The sequence below is a fragment of the Lissotriton vulgaris genome, chromosome 3_1 (assembly GCF_964263255.1).
Source record: "Lissotriton vulgaris chromosome 3_1, aLisVul1.2, whole genome shotgun sequence".
Classification (NCBI taxonomy): domain Eukaryota; kingdom Metazoa; phylum Chordata; class Amphibia; order Caudata; family Salamandridae; genus Lissotriton; species Lissotriton vulgaris.
The window spans coordinates 1,792,396,978-1,792,417,896 of record NC_141689.1 but is presented as its reverse complement, the minus strand read 5'-3'; the positions used below and the strand labels follow the sequence as shown (position 1 = coordinate 1,792,417,896).

General features: G+C 44.5%; 1 protein-coding gene across 2 annotated transcripts in view; it reads left to right on the top strand.

Moving 5' to 3' along the window:
• The window catches only part of MGAT4D (MGAT4 family member D), a 720,909-nt gene that overhangs the window by 442,959 nt on the left and 257,031 nt on the right, over nt 1–20,919 (top strand). For both annotated transcript variants that reach the window (XM_086962223.1, XM_086962222.1), the window contains exon 6: nt 8,064–8,177. In XM_086962223.1, coding sequence (XP_086818349.1) covers nt 8,064–8,177 — 114 coding nt within the window. The remainder of the gene's footprint in view (nt 1–8,063; nt 8,178–20,919) is intronic.

Genomic DNA, 20,919 nt, shown 5'->3' with positions numbered 1-20,919 from the left:
AAGATACACGCAATAATTTTGTGGTGCTGTTTTTATTTAAATGTTTTTTATTGGCATCTGGCAACAGTTATTGCAGCCTGGACAAGCATAAAACAGATACGCATATAACAGAATATCAACCTGCTGTTTCATACATCAAGTACCATTACATAGACATTTCTTGTAAGATATGCCCAGCGAACTGTCAGACCCCCCCCGAAAAGCCCCCACCAACCACAAACCTGAGGCACAAGTTAGTATGCAAACCGTAGAACGTTTACAAGTTATGTGCCAGAGTGATCCTTTGGCAAATGCCATGGGACAATGGAAAGGACCCAGCTCAAACACCCACAACTCGCAGATATTGCCTTTAAATATGTGACAATGAAAAGTGGACATTCTAAAGTGTCTCAGTAAGGAGAGCTTACAAGCCATTGTCTCTATGCCTGACTGACTACATGTCTCACAGGACAGAGTTTCTGACGAAAACAGAGCACATACAGGCGGAATGCCTAGAACACACACCAAAGTGATACAGGCCAGTGTGTCAACTCCAGCAAAGAGAGCCAAGGGTAAGAAAGGCTTATTTTCATTTTAACACATATTTGTAGTTGCTCAGTTAATTCCTCCCATCTATACACTATGGGAAATTTTCTTAATCCCCTAAATTCCTCTCTAAGAAATAAGTAGCTTTCTGCCGTAGTCCAGAGTGAGAATGCTTTGTGTTATTTGGCGACAGTGGGAAGGTGTAATACTTGTCCATGATATATTGATGCTGCGTCTCACAAGTAAAATGGGCCAGATCCACAAACCTCACTATTGCCTTATAAGACTTAAGCTTTTTAAAAACTCATGATAGGCAACTTCTGCAGAGTGTAAGTTGGGCAACCCATTGCTGTGTGGGAGATGTTCTGTAATGTTATCCCAATATCACTGAAATGCAGGATAAGCCAATAACATGTTTAAAGCCAGCTTCCAAAGAACAGCATCTTGGGCAGTGCGAGGGAACATTTGGGAATGCCTTGGGTATTTTACCTGTGGTAAAGTTTACTCCATGTAGTATCTAAAGTTGTATCAATTTAAATCTAGAATTGCATGAAAGTCTGTTTCTACAAGATTTCTTATTGTTAAATGTTCTCCCAATATCAGTCTCCCATTGATCTCTAAGCAATGACACTTTGGTGTTAGAGGGCTGCAGCTGTGCCCTGTAGAGCCATCAGATCAGTTTACCTCCATCACCAAAAGTGTGCAAAGTCTGGAAGAGTTCATGAACATGGAGTTTTTGCGGTATTGTGCGTCAGTGTGTATATCACACTGCTGTAATACTTCTGTGTGTTATGAATTGCCTTCAATAGTTAGCAAATTGCTCTGTCCGATCCTGGGAAGGCATCAGATTTCCATCCTGGAACATCTCCCCTACCTGGTTGATGCGTATGGCAGACCATTGGGTCAATGCCTTAGAAGAGAGTCAACCAGTGTGCAGGAAGAGACCTGTCAATGGCAGGGCTAGGTCATTAGGCACTTGTTGTCTGGTCAGCAGTAGACTTCGGTTAAGCACAAAGATAACTACTCTCACCAGTCTTGAGCACTGCATTGTTTGGTGGGAGTTGCGGAACAAGAGTGCCAGAAGCACCCCAGAGACAAGTAGTGCGGGAGACGGTTTAGTTTTAGTTATGGAAAGACTCTCCAACCGTCTGGTGGGCTGTTGTAATTGAGCTGCTACATTTCACAAAATCTGGGACACCCAGCCCACGTCTGTCAGCAGGCAATCTGTTTTGACAATTTCACTCTTCTTCTCCCTGCTCCCCAGAGTGCATATGTGTGCTGAAATAGGCCTGCCCTCGCATAAGAATGCATGGGGGAAGTGTGTGTCCCTGGTAGTTCCTGGCATGGGAGGAGTGCAGGGGCGAGTTTAGTATGTGCGAACTCGTGAGAATAAATGCTGCGCAATGGTGTGCGCAGATTTATTGTGACTGGTGGAGAAGTGCCACTTTTAGAAGTTGGCATTTCGGTGTGCAGTGTGTCTGCCTGCCTGATGTGAATTGCATGTCTGGCTTGTGATTGACAGGTGCTGGATGATGTGGGTGGCTCCAGGAGCCAGGATGGATCTGCCCGGTGGTGAATAGGGAGATCTGCATGTAGATGGGAGGGAGGAGTTGCACCTGTGACCTGAATAGGGTGTGCCTTTCCTCCACAATGCTGGCTCCACCCCCTGTGGTGCGTCTGATGTCCCTGGCCTGTCCTGTGAAAGGGAGAGAGGTGCCGGGCAAAACAAAGTGCTCAACTGCTCCCCTGAACCACTTGTATCTGGTTCTCCCATTGCCTACACTTTTAAACAAAGGATTTGCTTTTATAAATATAGTGGATGGTACCCAATGAAATTGTTCAGTTCTCGGTGTGTGCTGTTCCTGACGGGCGTGCTGCTGTTGGGGCCCAGGGGGGGGGGGCTGCCATGAGGGCTTGCCTCCCTGGGCCTTGCATTGCCCTTAATCTCTCTGGAGATCTTTTGTCTGGGACTCATTCCTTTTTGATGAATGAGGACATTCTTGGAGCTCCAAGCGCCCAGGTAGCACTTTGCTTCGTTTTTCTTTAACAAAGGACTTTGCTCTTTATTGCTGAGGAAGAGCGTGGGCTGTGCCACGATGAGCTGTCCTTCAGTTCAAGGGAATCCCCAGCGTAGGGATATCCCCGTGCATCGTTTTGCAAAGAACGGGTGCCCACCCCTCTTATGGCTGTCTGGTTTGCGGGTGCCCATCCCGCTTCTATCGTTATGCAAATAGCGGGTGCCCACCCCGCGTTGCCGGAGAGGAATCACTGCCACGACCCGGGGAGAAAACTGGAGCCGCCGGCCAGAGCAGCACAACCCGGAAGCCAGGCGAGCTGCCTGACTCCTGGCGGAAAGCGGTACAAAAGGGGGTGGTGATGGACGGAGCATCTGAATCAATCAAACACTCACACCCAGTCAAAAGATCTGGGTTTAATCCATCACCGTTCTTTAGCCCACTCTGCCACCCCAGTTCAGACATGGCTATATGCAAATCAGTCTGACCCTGTGCCTCATGGGAACAGTCCAGCCCGAACTGCCAAGCCATGTCTTCCCTGGACCGGAAACAAGCTTCCGAGGACCGGTTTCTGGTGGAGCCACGGCCGGAAGCGGAAGGAGGCGCGAGGAGGAAGTGTCAGCCTGCTCCGCAGGGCTCCCGTATGCCAGTGGAAGCCCTGTGTAATGCCCGAGAGAATGCCTCGCAGGGCTCCCGTGAGTGGTTGGGAGCCTTGGTGCCAGAGGAGAATTCCTGCGAAGTCCCAAGTCCCAGGTGAAGAGAGGAGTGACTGAGCCTCCAGGCTCCACGGTGAAGTCCCGGTCCCAAAGGGGGACCGTACGAAGAGGAGCACACACGAAGAAAGAGCCTCCCCGACCAGAGCCGGTGAGTAGGGCTCCGTGGGGGCGACAGCTCTTGGGTATTGTAGTGCCCGTGGGTCACAGAGTCCGAGCGGGCCGCTCCAAAGTGGCGAGATTTGTTGTAAATTGGCCCCCGGGGTTGTCCTGAGGCTCCGTGGCAGTTAGAGCGGCCCCGTCTAGCAGCGGGCCGCTCCAGCATGGGGCATTATTATTTTAGAACATGTGTGGCACCAACGATGGCCATAATGGTTTTAGGCCGTCCCAGAGGGGCCCATGCTTTTCTTGTTCGGGCACATTTGTCTTCAAGGCACAGTGGTGCCAGGGCCCGTTTTCCCTTGAGCCTCATTGGATTCCCAGCTGCCCAGCAAGTAGTGGGCAGCTGCACCATTTAGGTCTTTCTTGACTTAGGGGCATGTCTGAGTTAGGAGTGAATTGCACTCCTTTGCCCCTGACACTCAAAGATGTGCAGCAGTCAGTGCCAGCTGCTACTTTTAGGCCTGCTCAGATTGCGCACCTTTGACTTTCGCTGCTTTGGCAGCACACCCTCACTTTTGGGACACAGGGCATTTGAGCCCCCTTTTGAGATGGCCAGTTGGCCAGGGGGACTATTAGGTTTGTAGGGCGCCAGGCTCTAATGTTATGTGGTGCTAGGAAATGTATAGTGTGTAGTATGTGTAGTATGTTTTACGCACCCTGTTTGATACCTCTAAATGTGTTTTTATGATTATGAGGTTGTTTGGCTTTTTACAGTTCATGCTAGTGAGATTATGTTTCACTGTGTGATTTATGCCCCTAATGTGAGTTATACTTTGGAGGGTAGGTTCTAATGCTTTTAGACTTGTGAGATGATTGCATAATGTGTTTATGCTGGTGAGGTTGGTGCAGAATGTAATTCACGCCTGATGTGATACTGTGCATAATGTAGTTTATGTTACAAGCTGATGCTAAGTGCAGTGATTACCAGTGTTTACTGGTTGTACGTTTATGATCGGTTTTACTTTTACCAAGTTCGCGTTGTGATGGTTCTGACAGTGGTACATGTGGCCCTGTCATGTGTATATAATCCCTTGTGAATATTGCCCAGTGCCAGATGGCACAGTGTATGTTGTGTGATTACTATTCTAAATGTGTTATAAGAATACAAAGGCTATTTTTTAACCTTGTGTGGAGTTCCTTTTGTAGTGTGCTTGGGATGTTGTTGCTGTGTGCGTGCGCAAATGCTTCACACATAGCCAACCAGAAATCCCATTTCTAATAGTATCCACTTCAAAGTGGTATATCTTTACTCTGGGATAATTGAAAACAATCCAGGACCCACCTCAGGGCACTCAAATCCGCATCGAGCATCCTCGGGACAGTACCCCAATACAAGGGAAAACACATCACTTGTGCCAGTTTATTTTGAGTCCTGATTGTAAGTGGAATTGCTCCAACACTGGTTCGATCCTACGCAGATTGTCAGAAACTAATTTGTTTGATACTGTTGCACTTCAGTTTCCAATCTATTGCAATTATTGGCTCTTGAAAAGTAATTGCCATGTAAATACATTTAACAATCGAGCTGTTGGCTGATACCACTATCAGTTTTGATCCATACTTTTCTAAAAGTCCCCAAAATTATGGAATGTAAAGCTTCAAACCGACATTTGCACAGATATTTTAGTGTACAGCACATCTATGTCTGATATAAAAATAATGTTAAAAATTCGTCATTGCGGTGCTCTTTGGAAGTGCAGTAGTGAATTTGGGATTTTATTTTTTGGTGGTTTTATACAACGCACGCCACAGAAGTTGCACTCAGATACAAAATATTCAATCAGAATAGTGTCAGGAATGTGATTTTTATTTGAGTTGTTACAAGAAGGTATTTAAGAGAGCCAGCTCTGAAAAGCAAGGGTAAGTCACAGAGATAGTCACACAATGTGGTAAAAATGGCTTTAGGAGCAAGTAGGAGGGAGATTTTTAAGCTGATGTAAGTGATGGAGAAATTCGTATTTAGCCAGAAAGGAGCTGATGACTTGAATGGAGCCATATGTACATGAAAAACAGGTCAGCTCTTCCCACCTTACCAGAAGCATGTCTATTGTTTCCCCAGAAATAATCTTTTTTTAAGTTTGATCCCCAGAAATAATTTAGCAAGAAATATTATAATTAATGCCAGCGGAACATCTTTTTCTTGTTCGAGCAGGGAGATTGAGAAAAATAAAAGGACCACTCTGCTCTTTTCTAAGTTAAAATTATACGGTCTGTGGGACAGTATCTACCATACTATTGATTATGTATACAAAATTGTGTAGGCAGCTTCAATGAGATTAGCTTTCTCTGTCATGCCGGAATGCAGATGTGCAGGTATGTTTTCAGTGTGCGATTCTGTTCACAAGGCCCTGAAATGTTGCTTGGTCTATGAATTATGCATACATTGATGCTTCTCTCCATTGATAGATGTCTGCTCTCCAATTTACAGCTGACTTAAGTGCTCGTTCTGAACATCGGTGGTCAGAGGAGTGCAGCTACTAAGAAAGACATCACTTTGTCAGAAAGGAGAAATGCCCCATTCAAGTGGAATAAGATGCAGCTGCTCCCCTTTTTAAATATACATGAACCATGAATTCTTGCTAATGCATAGTGAAAGCGTGGCTGTTCCTCACTAGGAGAATGAGAATTTGCAAGTGTTATTTTATGCAACCTTCGCAAAGTGTTTAAAAATCATTGCCTCCTTTGTGTTCAAGGAGTGACTTTTGCACCAATTTATGTTGCACTTATACTTACCGAAAACTAACAAAATGGTGTGCATAAGACAAAAATTGATTGTTTTCGTCACAATTATATGCGAAATATAAGCCTGCAGATTAAAATGTTTAAAACATGCAAATATTTGCCACTGTGTCTAGAAAGTGTGTGAAAGGCAAACCTGTACAAAAAATCTGTACGCATTTTCCAGTTCATATGTATTTAATTCGGGGGAAAATAAACTTTCTATGCAGTGATAGTGATGTTGCAATCTGGAATATAATATTGTGAAGGCAAAGGTAAGCCGGAAGCCTCACAACATTCACTAAAGCTAAGTAGTTTGAACTTCACAAGTAGAATAACATGTACACACCCCTATTCCTGTCAGATTAAAGTGAAACAAAAAGTTGAGATGCTACCACCGGGCAGTTGTCTTCTCATAACCCTTGCCTTTCGGAGACAATTAGCCCATCCTGGCTAAACTCATGCTCACATTTCTAAAACATTTGCATAATGAAAAATCTTAATTCTTCTTGAAAAATCTGCCAGGAACCTCACATTTTCCAATTATATCACTTGAAAGTCAGAGATGGTAGAAGCATTCCCTGCATTTTGAAGTGGAAAAATGTCTCGAAGACCACTAATTAACGTGGGGGACATTAGAAACATTGCAGATTGTTTATTTGTACATTTCTTGTACCAAAAACATGGATTGGCGGATGATAGTGTGCCCTGCCTGGATTTTACAGTGGTGTAAATACCAAAAGATGAGCGAGATGGCATTCCGTAATCGTGACCTGATGGTATACATTGAACACCCTATGCCAGTTTTATTTTGGATTGGTAAGTGCCTCGTCTGGTAGAAGTTGTGAGATGTCTTAGGAACTAGGCAACATTATGATGCTGTAATATGCTTCCGACAATAAAAAAAAGTTCCATTCACAAATCATGAAGCGTCATCTAAGAGTTGAGCAAATGGCAGGCAATAATCATTCACACCGAATCTATTTCAATTTAGATGTAAAAGTTAAAAATTGGTAGAGTATAGGACCGACAGCTTGGTAGGTTAATGTCCAGCTGTGGACATCTCTAGGCAACTCGAAAGTCACAGGTTCATAGTTTATTGGAGCCAATACAGCTTTTCATCATCTTTGGTTACAATTGTCATGTAAAATATAAACGTGCCTATGTGTGTTACCATTGGTGTTCAGTGACTTAATAAATATATTTGTGCTAACTAAATCTAGGTGAGTGCCATTTGTGTAGATCATATTCAGAATATTGAGCATATTATCCTATTTGCTGTTTTTATGGAGTGTGCCGTTCTTATTTACTACATTTTACCCACATTTCAAGCTAATTAAATTGTCGTTGTTTGTAATTGAATAATTTAAAGTGACTGAAACCTGCTTTCACAACCTGGCAGAAGGGCATGTTGCATTGCTGGGGGGAGGGGGCTGATGGTGCATCAAGTGTGGCACAACTAAGCAGTTTCTCCTGGCTACCATATTGTCTAATAAAAATGCCCTTACCTTAGTATGGCAATTTACGTTTTTTGCCATAGGTCACAGATCTCCACAGTACCATAACATATAATGCAGGCTGTATTGTATTTGTAATGCATTGGGAGATAAAGTCATTTGTGGTTTGAGCACCAACTTTCCAGTCTGCAAAAATACAACTATCCGAGGTTTTAATACTAGCAAGGATGATTTAGACGTGTCTGTGGTTGGGGCAAGGCTAGACACCGGCTAATACAATATTTGCTTATTAATCTTCTAAGCTGAAAGGGAGGGCGCTTGCCATATTAGGTATGTTTGATAGTCCAGATTTCTGAAGCTGGCATGGCCCAGCGCACACAGGAAGCGGCTTTAATGTGCGCTCTCTGCAATTATGTGTTTATCTAGTGACCCATCTGCTGCTGACACATTAAATATTAATTTGCTAATTACAGATTTCCTAATGAAATCCAGTCTGGACTGCTTGAGGTCATCTCCCCTCCTGCTGGCTACTACCCGGACTTCTCTACAATCAAGGAAACCTTTGGAGACTCGAAGGAGAGAGTGCGGTAGGCCGGCCTGCCATGCGCAGCTGTAACAAATGGATGTTAAATGGATGCGCCCGCCCTTTGCCTTGTGTGCAGTGTTATCTTTGCTCTGCGGTAGCATTTTGTTAGCTCAGGGCATTACTCATCCCAGCTAATGGTTTGTTTCCTGACTAACGCACCAGCTGTTTATTTAACACACTTAAACTGAAAATTGATGACATCATGCCCGAATTACAGATCATCTCTGTGGACTGAGTGCAGTTGCACTAAGATTGTGTTGCCTTTTCTCCAGAGCGCCTTAAGCCACAGCTTTACATGGTTTCTGGAGGACTGTGCTACTTTATTTATTTCTAGGCACGCCGACCTTACCACCTGGCACAGCTGGGCACGACCATGTAAATGCTAGGAGCGTGAAGAGGATGAGGCGCCACAGGTACAACGGGGGTACGACCTAGGATTCAGTCCATTACGTCCTACGCTTTCACCTGACGTCACACTCAGCTCTTTCCCTTAAAGATGCAGTGCAGATGTCAGCAAAATATACACGTCTACTCCTGTCTTCTTGCCATTACAAGGGGAGGTTACTTTACTGCGATGATATACCAAATGGCTGTCACATTTGTCCACTCTAATGTTTTTTGTTTTTTTAATTAGCAGAAGCTAAGGCGTTGCAATGTGTTTTTTATGGTCAACATTATTCTTTAATTTAAGAACAGGAAATTACTACGAACCATAAATTAGTCTAATTCAAGATGGCTTGGCATAACTCTATTAGAGATATCAAACGAGCTCTAGTCCTATCTCAAAATGAGAAAGAGAATAGCTCCAAAGAGCAGATATACTAAAATATTATGGAACTTTGGAAGAGCATGTTGATGTAACAAAACCAAACCGAAATAGAGATTCGGTATAATATTACAGTTCTAATTGTTTTATACATATGAGCAATACACATGAGCATAACAATCACATACTGAATTTATTTGTAATAGACATGAAGTATTTAAAGAAGAGGAAAGGGCAAAGAAAATTCAGGTATGCACCACATACTTATGATCGGTCACGTGTTGTCAATGCGGAGCTGTGTCCATGCGCTAGAATGACCGACTTTGGTACTGAGAATCGAAGTTCCGAATCCCGGCCTTGTTGCAACAAACTTACCCCCAGATTCATCATTGTCATGTTTTGCGAGTCCTTAATAGCGATTATTAAGGAATCGCTATTAAAGCCTCGCAAAACGGGATTCATGTAGAAATCGCAATATTAATTGCGATTTCTACAGCTTCTTTATTTGCGATTCGCTAATTGCTAATCGCAAATAAGGAATGATTCCCCATTCATTCCTATGGGCCTAAAGGCCCATAGGAATGCATGGGGAGTCATTCCTTATTTGCGATTAGCAAATAGCGATTCGCAAATAAGGATGCGATTTCAAGGGTGCCAGGGTGTCCAAAAGACACCCTGTAGCACCCCTGAAATGGTAATGTACACAGGTGTTGCGCACACACATGTCCAAAGGACATGTGTGTGTGTAACATACAACTTAGAAAAATGCACTGAAGTGCATTTTTCTAAGTTTTCGCTATTTACCACGTAGTTACACTTCGCGGTAAATAGCGGCCCCAGATTGCGTATTCGCAATTTTAAAAGGGTTCATGAATTGCATTTAAGGAATCTCAAATTGAGATTCCTTAAATGCAATTATTCGCAATTTAGCGATTTTTAGAATTGCGATTTTTGCATTTGGGATGATGAATCCCAAATGCAAAAATAGCGCTCTCAAAGGGCCAGATTCTCAGAATCTGGCCCTTTGCGAGCCGATTTCGGCTTCATGAATCTGGCTGTAATTTCTGGGCAAATTACTCAAAACCCCGGAAAAAAAAAAAAACAAACAAAAAGATGTTTATTCTGATTCTCATGGACAGGCCTCATTACTGCCCTTGAGCGACTTTTCTGCTATATAAAACTGCTCAATTAAAAGAAATGATCGTTTACATACTAAAATGAGAAATGATCGTTCAGGATATCGCAATGGTAACCACGTGTCTAAAAATATCGTGCAACAACAAGCCCCTTATTGTTAATCATTTGTAGAGAATACATTTTCAAGTAGCATTTATGATGACTGAACGATTGCTCAATACATGTGACCAGCAATGTGATACATGGTGCAGATGAGCATCAAAGCCATGGCTACACATTCAAGAATGTAGCTTGAGAATACACAGTATTTGTTGTCTTGTATTTCTCTTTCCACCCAGGTATCAGCTAAAACTCATACTTTTTGAATAGTGAGTAGAGAAGGCAAAACTTTAATTAGCACACGTATTTTCACTATTTAGTAATACTACCATGATTTAGGCCTAGTGGCACATCTGGCATGCCTATGCCTGCAGCACAATTAAAAGAAAAACTAAACTATATCTTCTACTAGGTTTGGATAACGTTTTTTGCAGTAAAACATTTAGTTGACCAACCCAGGTTCTAATGGTCAGGTGCATCCAGTCTACCTATTAAACTGCTGATAATTGTTAGCTTGATCATATATGGGTTGCTCAATAACCTTTGCAGGGAGCATCATCATTTTCCATGATGCCACTGCGAGCATTTGGGAGGAGCGATGTGTAACACAGTAGGCAGGGATTCTGCTGTCTCAGAATGTTGTACGTTAATGTATCCTCAGGGTTTCCCCTATACAGATCATATACCACCGACATGGTAAATATATCACATGACCCCATATCATCACGGATGGGGTATTGCTGGCTAGGGCTTTGAATTAACAGCCTAGTGCATTCGTGTTGCTGTATTCTTGATTTACAAGAATGACATTGTAATAAACTAACATGCTACAATAGAGTAGAGCCTAGGCCTGCAGCTTTGTGTCATTGCTAACATAGAATCACCTGGTAATCTAACCTCTCTGATTCCTAGATGCACTTGTACTAGTGGTAGAAGCGGGAAAGCCAACAGGGTTTTCACTGGCCAACATCACCTCATGTTGGCAGCAGGACACAACTTTTCTAACCCTGAGCTTTCACCTTACACTTCAATGCAAAAAAAAGTTTCAGGACTGGATGGAGTCTCCTGCTGGCATGTAGACTGGAAGTGCGGCACGCTACCATAAATCCACAGTGTGCATGCCGATCCTGCACCTGAAGCAAGTCGTATGGCGCGCTGCATGCACAGCCATTCTTCAGTGTTTAGACAGCACTTAGTGCTGAAGAATATACTCAATGTGTGGGAGTTCCTTAGTATACTAGCAGAAACTGAAGCACATGTACCAGTCTCAGGGTTGTACAATATACACACATAGAACTTACAGTAATTCAAATTTTAGTACTGTGACAGCAGTCAACTTTGTTCAAGCAGCAGCCAATGTGGCTCTCTGTAGTTCTATGCAAATAAACTATTCTGTTGTACTAACAAGGAGATAACATAGGGCCCCCTTTCCTTCGCATTGAAAGGGGGCACGGGACTCTTGGACCTGGGGGGACCTCCTCAGTCACTTGTCATTTTCGCCCAGAATGGCTGTCTGGATGTCGGAGGTGGGGCTTCAGCACATTTCACCGGGCGCCCCACTCAGATTCCATATGCCATAGTGTACAAATGAAAGATAAGAAGCTTCATTCAACAAAATACATTTGTGGTAGGTTTCTTAAAATCAGCCTGTGCAATTCACATATAAAAGAGCATTATATTTCCACTGAAAAAAGGTCCATACTCTTCTGCAAGGCTAGGAAAGGAATGACTGAACTCTTATCCTTGAGATACTGAAAGTCCTTCACCAATTGGTTTCAATAGCACATTGCCTAAGGGTGCCCTTTATTTGATTGAGTGGCACAGCTTGCATGCCAGGGATTCCCAGTCGCTTAAAACATTATTATCACAGGGTTCCTCGTTCCAGAGAGAATTCACAATATCTCAGGTGAGATTAGTACTGACAGCTTGTCACCTGGAGCCCCATTTTTACTCAAAAAATAAAAACGTAAGGCTCTGGTATCTCCCAGTGCACTCCAGGCTGCGGATCTTAACTCCCGCCTTACGGCTTGAATAATCGCATTTTTAGATAAATCAATGAGCAATTTCAAAGCACTACCTTCTAAGCATAACCATCAGACTATTGTATCCATTGCCAGGATCTCTGTTCCGTACTGCCCTGATTAACTTTACTTAATGGTTCAAAGGTGTAGCTGCCATATTTACGATCAAATTATTTCAGGCAATTCACTTCTATTGATTAGTACACTGTAGCGTTCTAATCTAGGAACCTGATCGATATTGTGACCTTATGCCCCTATACGGCTATAAATCCATTTATTCCCTATATTGGCATAACCGATCAAATGCAATATTCAGAAACTCGTCTCTGGCCTCACACGAACAGAGCCACATTTCAGAATCGCTTTCTCTGCCACTTCCTTTGCAGCCAATTAGTGCAATGACATAGCAGAAGTTACTATCTAAGATTCCTAGATTAACACTCCGAGTTCTTCAACAAGATAAAAACTCAGCGACCTGGGAAAACCCCGCTTTCTATGTTTTGATTAGTAATAGAACTCTAATGAGCACTGATAGACGATCACTTCCTAGTGACATCTTTATTGACGTCTTATGTCCAAAAACTTACGTCAAACAAGGCACCTTTCAGGTATAAATATTACCAACGTTGCCTTAAGCAAACGCTAGCTGCCTCAATGCCATCGCTGCTGACGAAGCTGCTGTTATGCTGATGATACCATAGCTGCTATCGCTACTGCTATCGCTGCTAACTAGCGAACAATGGTGTGGTGAACTTAGGAGCTGAACAGCCGTCCCCTGCAAGAGCCCAGCAGATGCAAGCTGCCCGCGGACGCTGCCCCTCCTCCTCCTCCTCGACGCGCTGAGAGAGACGATGTCTTTTCTCCTGCAGAGAAATCCAGCTCCGGCGTTTCCAGGCTACCCTTGCGGGTGACTGGGATATCGACCCCCTGAAGGAGATACCAGGCCTCCATCATTCTATTCCAGAGGTATGGTGTTGACTAAACCCTTAGAGAGAATTTTTGAAGCAAACCTTGGCAAAACCAACTTAACTTAAAGCTACTTACTTACTCCCCTCCCAAGTATTAGGCTTAGGTCAGGTACACTGGGGTAGGCGTAGTTAGAAGCACCAGTTGAGTATTTTAGCCTAATGTATATATGAATGTATATATGTTTTATTCATTTTAAACCATTGTATGGCTAAGAAACCATATCAATGCTTTTACAGTATTATTTCGCAATACTCATCTTACTGTACGTACTTTTTATAATAACAAGTCTTGCAATTGTGGCAATTCATTTCTCTTGTACGAGAAGAAAGACTGTTCAATAAATGTTACCCTTTATTGAAAACGCCCGTCTCTCTATTCTCTACATATTGTGAAAGTAAACTGCACAACCACTGACTGAGTAAAATAACTGTCTATTGTTCACACAACTCTAGAGATTGACTCTTATCTGAGGAGCAAAGTTGTCATGTTGCACGGTTGTTGGAAAACTGAATCCCTTCTTGGCTGTGCCAGGGAAGCTGATCACTTCCTATTCAGTCAAGAAAGTTTCCAGTGACCTCTGAGCTAGTTGGTAACAAACCCAATTAAGTTTAGCATAGTCAGTGGAGGCCTGGAAGATCCGCACTTCTACGTCGATACTACTGTTTATGTTATTCCAATGCGCAGGGCCTATTGGGAAAATAGGAACTACACTACATGGCACCCAAACGTTTGGTAAGGCAATAAACTAACGCAAGACGTTAGAGTAACTCAGTCGTGCATATTTGACACAGACCCCTTTCTCCCGTAAATACTCCAATAGACGTCTGGAGTGGGTGAAAGGTTAAAATCCGCCCGAACTCAGTAGGAAGAGATTCCTATGTAAAGCTCTGGTTTATTCAACGTTGAAGGATACAGTGTTCCATAATATTGTGCACCTAATCTTTGTCTCCTTGGAGACCTACTCTGCAAAAACTTTTCTGACAATAAAATGTCAGACAGTGAAGAAGAAAGGGAAGCAGCTAGATTGGCAACCCTACTAATAGAGGAAGACACAAGTCTCCTACAGACTGACCCGGATGCAATTATCATCCCGGTACATTTAAGAAAGTCTATAACTTTAAAACGTATAGAAAACGGACTGACAACACAAGGTGGTACAGTAATTTTCGTGATAGAGGCACACGAATATCGGCAGACAGAGGTGTTCTATTCATGGATAAACTTTCCAGCGGCAAACGCTAGAACAAAAGAGTTTCACTATTACAAAATAGAGGAACCACCGGAAGAGTACGCTCCTTTCGAGGAGGCTGAAATCCCACTAAAATACCAAGAACATTTACTTTGGTTTAAAGGCGCCCTAAAACATAATGATCATATAACCAGGCTCGGTCTACTAGGGAGACCAGGAGCAACGTGGTCGGTTCTAGCCAGCTACACACCACATCCGGACATTGAAAAAATGTCAAAAGAAGAGCTGTTAGTACAGCTAAAAACACTTGTAAAAATACATAGGCAATTAGTCCAATATGTAATGCGGACTGCAACAGTCCAACCAGCTGTTAATGTACCACAGCTGCCCCCTCATCAGGGGAACACTAATAAAATTACACCACAGAACATACAGTCATGTCTTGGTAAAACACCCGTAAAACGGGAACAAATTCCTTTCTGGTTAGCGCAAAAAATCACTCAAATAGAGGCAGTATTTCCGGATACTACCCCTATCGAGAAACACAGAATCTTGACCATCTGCCTTCCTATGGGAATCGCACCACATGTGGAAGACTGTGACACTTGGGGTACAGTCTTTGCTTCCATTTACACAAAAACACATGGTGTTCCGTCTATGGCGGTAATACCAGATGTACTAAGACAGATTCAAAATGAATACGGCCCAGAACCTGCTTTAACTCTTGGTATGAAATTACTGAAAGACTTCAAGCAGGTCTCGGCTATATTATTAGCCAACATAAAGGGAGAAGCAGCATCTGTGGCGATCCTTCAGAAGTTGAAGGAAACAGATATAACAGATCAGCCAATTGAGCTTGCCAGAATCATAGAAAAATGCTATGAAGAATTAGGTAGAGACAGCTTGGGTGGAAAACCAGTAAAGCCCCAACTGCTCGAAAATCCTGAAAAATTATTTATTAAAAATAATTCAAACACTCCTAAAAAGAGCTGGGATGGAAATGAACAATCCACTCCCAAGGAAAAAGTTTTCCAGTCCAGAGAAAGGTCTCCTCGACGGAGGGAAAGAACTCCGACTCGAGAACACCAGTCTCCCCAGAGGGAGCCCTCTGAAAAAAGATACAACATTAGAAATAGGGATAATTTGAAAAAACCTGATAGATATCAAAGTATTGATACACGTCAGTCTCGATCTTTTTCGCAGAAATTGGAAAGAAGAGGACGGTCAGACCCAGGAGAGCACACCAAGTCCAAAGACAAGGAACCTGCTCAGAGTAAAAAATCTCAATTTCCGAAAAAGAAGGTAGCCAGTATTAGAGTAATCAACCATGCCGAGAATACTGAGGACACAGTTGAAAAACGGGGAGTGGGCACAGACAATGTTGGACAGTGCAGCAGAAATCACTATAGCCCGCAAGATCTTGATGAGTCATCTGTAGACAGTGGACACGAATTAATACATTCAGGTTGAAACTGCAGACACCAGACTTAGCGAGCCCCATAAGATATACAAAACAACATTGTGTATAGAGGGTGATAAGACTAGGAAAATAAAGGGTCTATTTTGGGATAAACTCTCAAAAGGCTATGATATTCTGTTATCTGAGAAAGATTGGCCCCCAGAGTTTGTCAGGGAGTGCCCTCGTGGCGAAGAAATGATTATGCCTGCCTTCTCGAATCACATTCCTATTCACAAAAAATATACTTATGCAAGGAACTGGGCAGTAGCCCAGGCACCGGCATTATATAAAAATCATGTAGGATGGGATGAGGACTCACCTCCTCACAAAATCCAGTTAAAAAGTGAACCAACTGCCCAACGGCAGTATCCCATTAAGCAAGAAGCTAAAAAACAAGTCAGGGAGATCTTAGATCAACTTGAGTACCAGGGGGTGATTGAAACATGCACCTCTCAAATGAAGAATCCTTTGTTTTCTGTCTCCAAATCAGACAATTCATTTCATCTAGTTTTGGACTACAGACAACTTAATGCATGTTGCAAAACTTTTGCAGTACAAAACTTGCATAGTGCGGCACTAATGAATAACATAGCTAGGAAAAAATATAAAACGACATTAGACATATCTAATGGTTTCTTTTGTCAAAACATTGCACCAGAAAGCCGGTATTTGACCGCTTTCTCCGTAATGGGGTCTCAGAAAAATTTCTGTAGGCTCCCACAGGGGTTCAAGAATAGCCCAGGACTATTCTCAGCTAGAGTAACAGAGTTACTACAAATATATGATGATGAGGCATTATCTTACGTAGATGATATCTATCTCACAGACGACGACTTGGATACTCACTTGAAAAGAGTGAACACCATTATACTTGGGTTCGCAGCAGAGGGTTACAAATTCAACTTTAAAAAGTCCCGAATTGCCCATCTGACAGTAATATTCTTAGGATACGAATTATCAAGTGAAGGGAAAAGCCTAGCGGACAACTTCTTAGAGAAGTGCGCTGTACTCCAAGCTCCAAAAACGCTGAAGAATTTACAATCCATACTAGGTTTTCTGAATTTCGGAAGAACATACATCCTAAATTACGCAGAGAGGGTTAAACCTCTCTACGAACTAATCAAACCTGATTTTAAACAAATCAATTGGACTCAAAAACACACAGAAATTTTGAGATCACTGCAAACAGACATGTTAGCAAAAACAAAATTAGATACACGTGACAACACACGCGATCTTGTAATCCGAGTCATCCCAGGAAGATGCGGATTCACGTACCTGACCTCTAATGAGGGAGAAAAGGTACCAATTTCAATTAAATCTCACTTGTACACACAAGCAGAAAAAACATTCAGTCACTGTAGCCTTCCCGGGACTCGCGGGGTTAACAGTGAAGGGCAACAAGCGTGTTTTGGTGATAACGGGCTTTATTGAACTAAGTAAATGATCCGAACAAGTCTTTCTCAGTACGGGTCTCCTGAATGTGGAGTCCTCCGATAGCCGGTCAGGCTCCGTCGGGCTGTGGTATCCTCGGGGTCCGTCTTGGCCTCGCCTTGTCCCCAGGACCAGAGAGAAAACAAAACAAACAAAGGGCACTCGTGAGAGCGTGGTCCTGCTAGGTCAGAAGTATACGGGAAAGGGAGTGAGGAGTCAAACCCACGTGTGCTCCAGCTCTTCTATACAAGTAAAGGGGGCGTGAGGGGGAATGTGCTCAGGTTGGGGAAAACCGGGACCCAGGGATTTCAATAGTGTAACGCAGGACCTCCCTTTCGTCCCACCCAGCCCCTGAGACGATTACGCACCTGCACAAGCCACGCACCTCCCCCGGGTGAGTGGCTGGGCGACTCGTGGGATCGGTGGCCTCCAGGCGTATCCACTTCAGTCGGGGCTCCTCTTCCTCCACCGTGCGATTCTTCCATCTCCCTCGTTTCACTATTTCGCCGTCCTCTCTCCTCTTCCTCACTCCAGGTGTACAAGCACACCTCGTCGTTCCTGACTTCCGCTTTTGACGGCGTTCCGCCACTCCGTAACTCCGCCCACTCGTCTTCTCCCTGATGGTTAAAGGGCCAGTCTCTGTCCGTCTCCTGGACCGCAGCAAAGTCTTCCCCTGACCCTCGATATTCCGTCTGCTGAGGGATAGAAGAGGGGTTAATGCAATCACCTTGCTGAGTCTTTTGTAAGTGTACAGGTCCTGAACCCTTAACGGGGAGCCACGTCAGGGGCACCCCGTTACATTCCTCCCCCCTAGGACGCTCCCGTTCGGGGAGCGGATGACGGGACAGGAAATCAGCACCCATATTTTCAGTCCCCTTCTTGTGCCGCACAGTGAAGGAGTACGGTTGGAGCGTTAGAAACCAACGCATCACGCGCGCGTTGTTGGATTTGTTTCTGGCCATCCATAGGAGGTGGGCATGATCAGTGAACAGGGTAAACGGATGCCCCTCCAGATAATAAGACAGCTTCTCTACAGCCCACTTAACTGCCAAACACTCCTTTTCAATGGTGGCATAGCGCAACTCACGCGGAAACAATTTCCTGCTGACATAAAGAATGGGATGATCCCTACCGTCCTGTCCCAGCTGAGAGAGCACAGCACCTATGCCATATTCTGAAGCGTCAGTGTGCAGGGTGAAGGGTTTCGTGAAATCAGGGGATGTTAGCACTGGGGTGGAGGTGATAACATGTTTGAGGTGGGAGAAGGCTGATAACATGGCCTCGGTGGGTTGGATGGACGTCGAGGATCGACAGGGGTGTCACAAGGCATCTGAGAGGGGAGCCGCTCCGTGTGAGAACTGGGGAATGAAGCGACGATAATACCCCACCAGACCCAGGAATGCTCTCAACTGTTTACGGTTGGCGGGGAATGGGGTGTCCGATATTGCCCTGATCTTCTCAATCTGGGGCTCAATAAGCCCATGACCCAAGACATACCCCAGGTATTTCACCTTTTGATAGGCGATTCTTGATTTTTTTGTGTTAATCTTTAGCCCAGCCCTTTCCACAGGCTAGGAACAACTCATGTACATGGCGTACATGATCCGACCAGGACGGACTATGAATGACAATGTCGTCGAGGTAAGCCGATGCAAACTGGGAAACGTCTTTCAGTACGTTGTTCATGAGTCGCTGGAAGGTGGCAGGGGCTCCATGCAGTCCGAAGGGGAGGACCGTGAATTCGTAATGACCTTCATGGGTACTGAAGGCAGTTTTCCGTCGGTCTTCTTCCTTTAAGGGCACCTGCCAATATCCCTTGGTGTGGTCGAGTGTCATAATATATTGGGCATCCCCTATTCGCTCTATTAATTCATCGACTCTCGGGAGGGGGTAGGCATCGAAACATGAGATCTCATTCAGTGCTCTAAAGTCCATACAGAACCTGCGCGAGCCATCTGGTTTGGGGATCATGACTATAGGGCTGGACCAATTACTCTTTGACGGTCGGATGACTCCCAGTTTTAACATGTCCTCCACTTCTTTCTGTATCGCCCGTCTCCTAGATTCAGGTACTCGGTAGGGTTTGATTTTTACCGTCTTCCCTGGCGCCGTTTCGATACTGTGTTCGGCCATCGAAGTTTTGCCGGGTAGATTAGAGAAGAGCGTGTCATGGCTTCTTAATAGGGTGTTTAGGTCTTCCTTCTGACTAGACGTCAGCTCGTCGTTGATCTGCAGTTCTTCTCTGGGGGATGGCGCTGTCCCGGGGGCAACCACATGGACTTCGGAGGGTGCAGGACCCAACCACTTCTTCAGAAGATTGATATGGTACACTTGTGTTTTGTGGGGCCCAGTCTGGAGTCGATAACTGGTGTTGCCAATAGTGCCGACTATTTTGTGGGGGCCTACCCATTCGGCTCGGAATTTCTGGGTAGATGATGGAAGGAGAATCAGAGCCCAGTCGTTTATCCGTAGCCATCTCCATCTCTTCCCTTTGTCATAAGAGGCTTTTTGACGTCTCTGTTGTGTTTCCAGGTGGGTATATGCCAGGTCTCGCAGTTTTCCTAATCTGGATTTCAGACTTTGTGCGTATTCTAGGGTGGTGGCTGTCTCCTCAGGTAGCTCGTTCTCCCAGGCGTCCTTCGTCATCTCCATCAAAGATCGGGGTTGTCTCCCATATAACAGTTCAAAGGAAGACACTCCTAGGCTACTTTGTTGTTGGCCTCGGATCACGTACAGAGCCAGGGGCAAGAGGTGGTCCCATTCCGCCCGCTGACCTCCAACATTTTACGCAGTGTTGTTTTGAGGGTTCTGTTATACCTTTCCACAAGGCCATCCGTTTGCGGATGGTACACCGAAGTGCGGATCTGGTGTATATCGAGGTTTTTGCATACTTCCCGCATGAGTTTGGACACGAACGGGGTGCCTTGGTCCGTAAGGATTTCTTTAGGGAACCCTACTCGGCTGAATACTTCGATCATCCGGTCTGCCACTTGTTTTGTGGTTGCCGCGGTTAGCGGACAGGCCTCAGGAAATCGAGTCGCATAGTCAACCATTACCAACACATGTTGGAACCCCTTTCGAGTCTTCGGGAGGGGACCAATAATGTCCATGCCGACTCTTTCGAAGGGTTTCCCTATGATGGGAAGGGGTTGTAGGGGAACCTGAGGGGGCTTGGTCATGTTCTTTCTCTGACAAATGCAACACTCCTGACAGTACACTGCAGTGTCTTTGTATATGCCCGGCCAGTAAAAGTGTCTGACAATGTTTTGAGTAGTTCCCCCCCCCCCGAGTGTCCTGCTAACAAGTGACTATGGGCAAAGAAGAGCACCTGACTACGGAAGGACATGGGCACCAGTAGCTGTGCTTCCTCATTGGGGTTCCCCTCCCTGTACAACAGATCTTGTTTAATGGTAAAACGGGGAAACCTGTCTGGGTCATGTCCCTGACCCTGATGGGCCTGTTCCCAGGCGTTAAAAAGAGTGGTGTCATTTGCCTGCGCATAACGGAAGCTCCGATCTAATAGCCACGGTTCAGGGGTGAGCATTGCAGGACAGGGGTTACTGGGACCGTTCTCTAGGGACCGGGTTCTATGGGGACTTTCTGTGCTGTTCTTAAACAGGGACAAAAACCGAGGGTTGTCTGTGCCTATGATAAGGTCCTCGGGCAAAG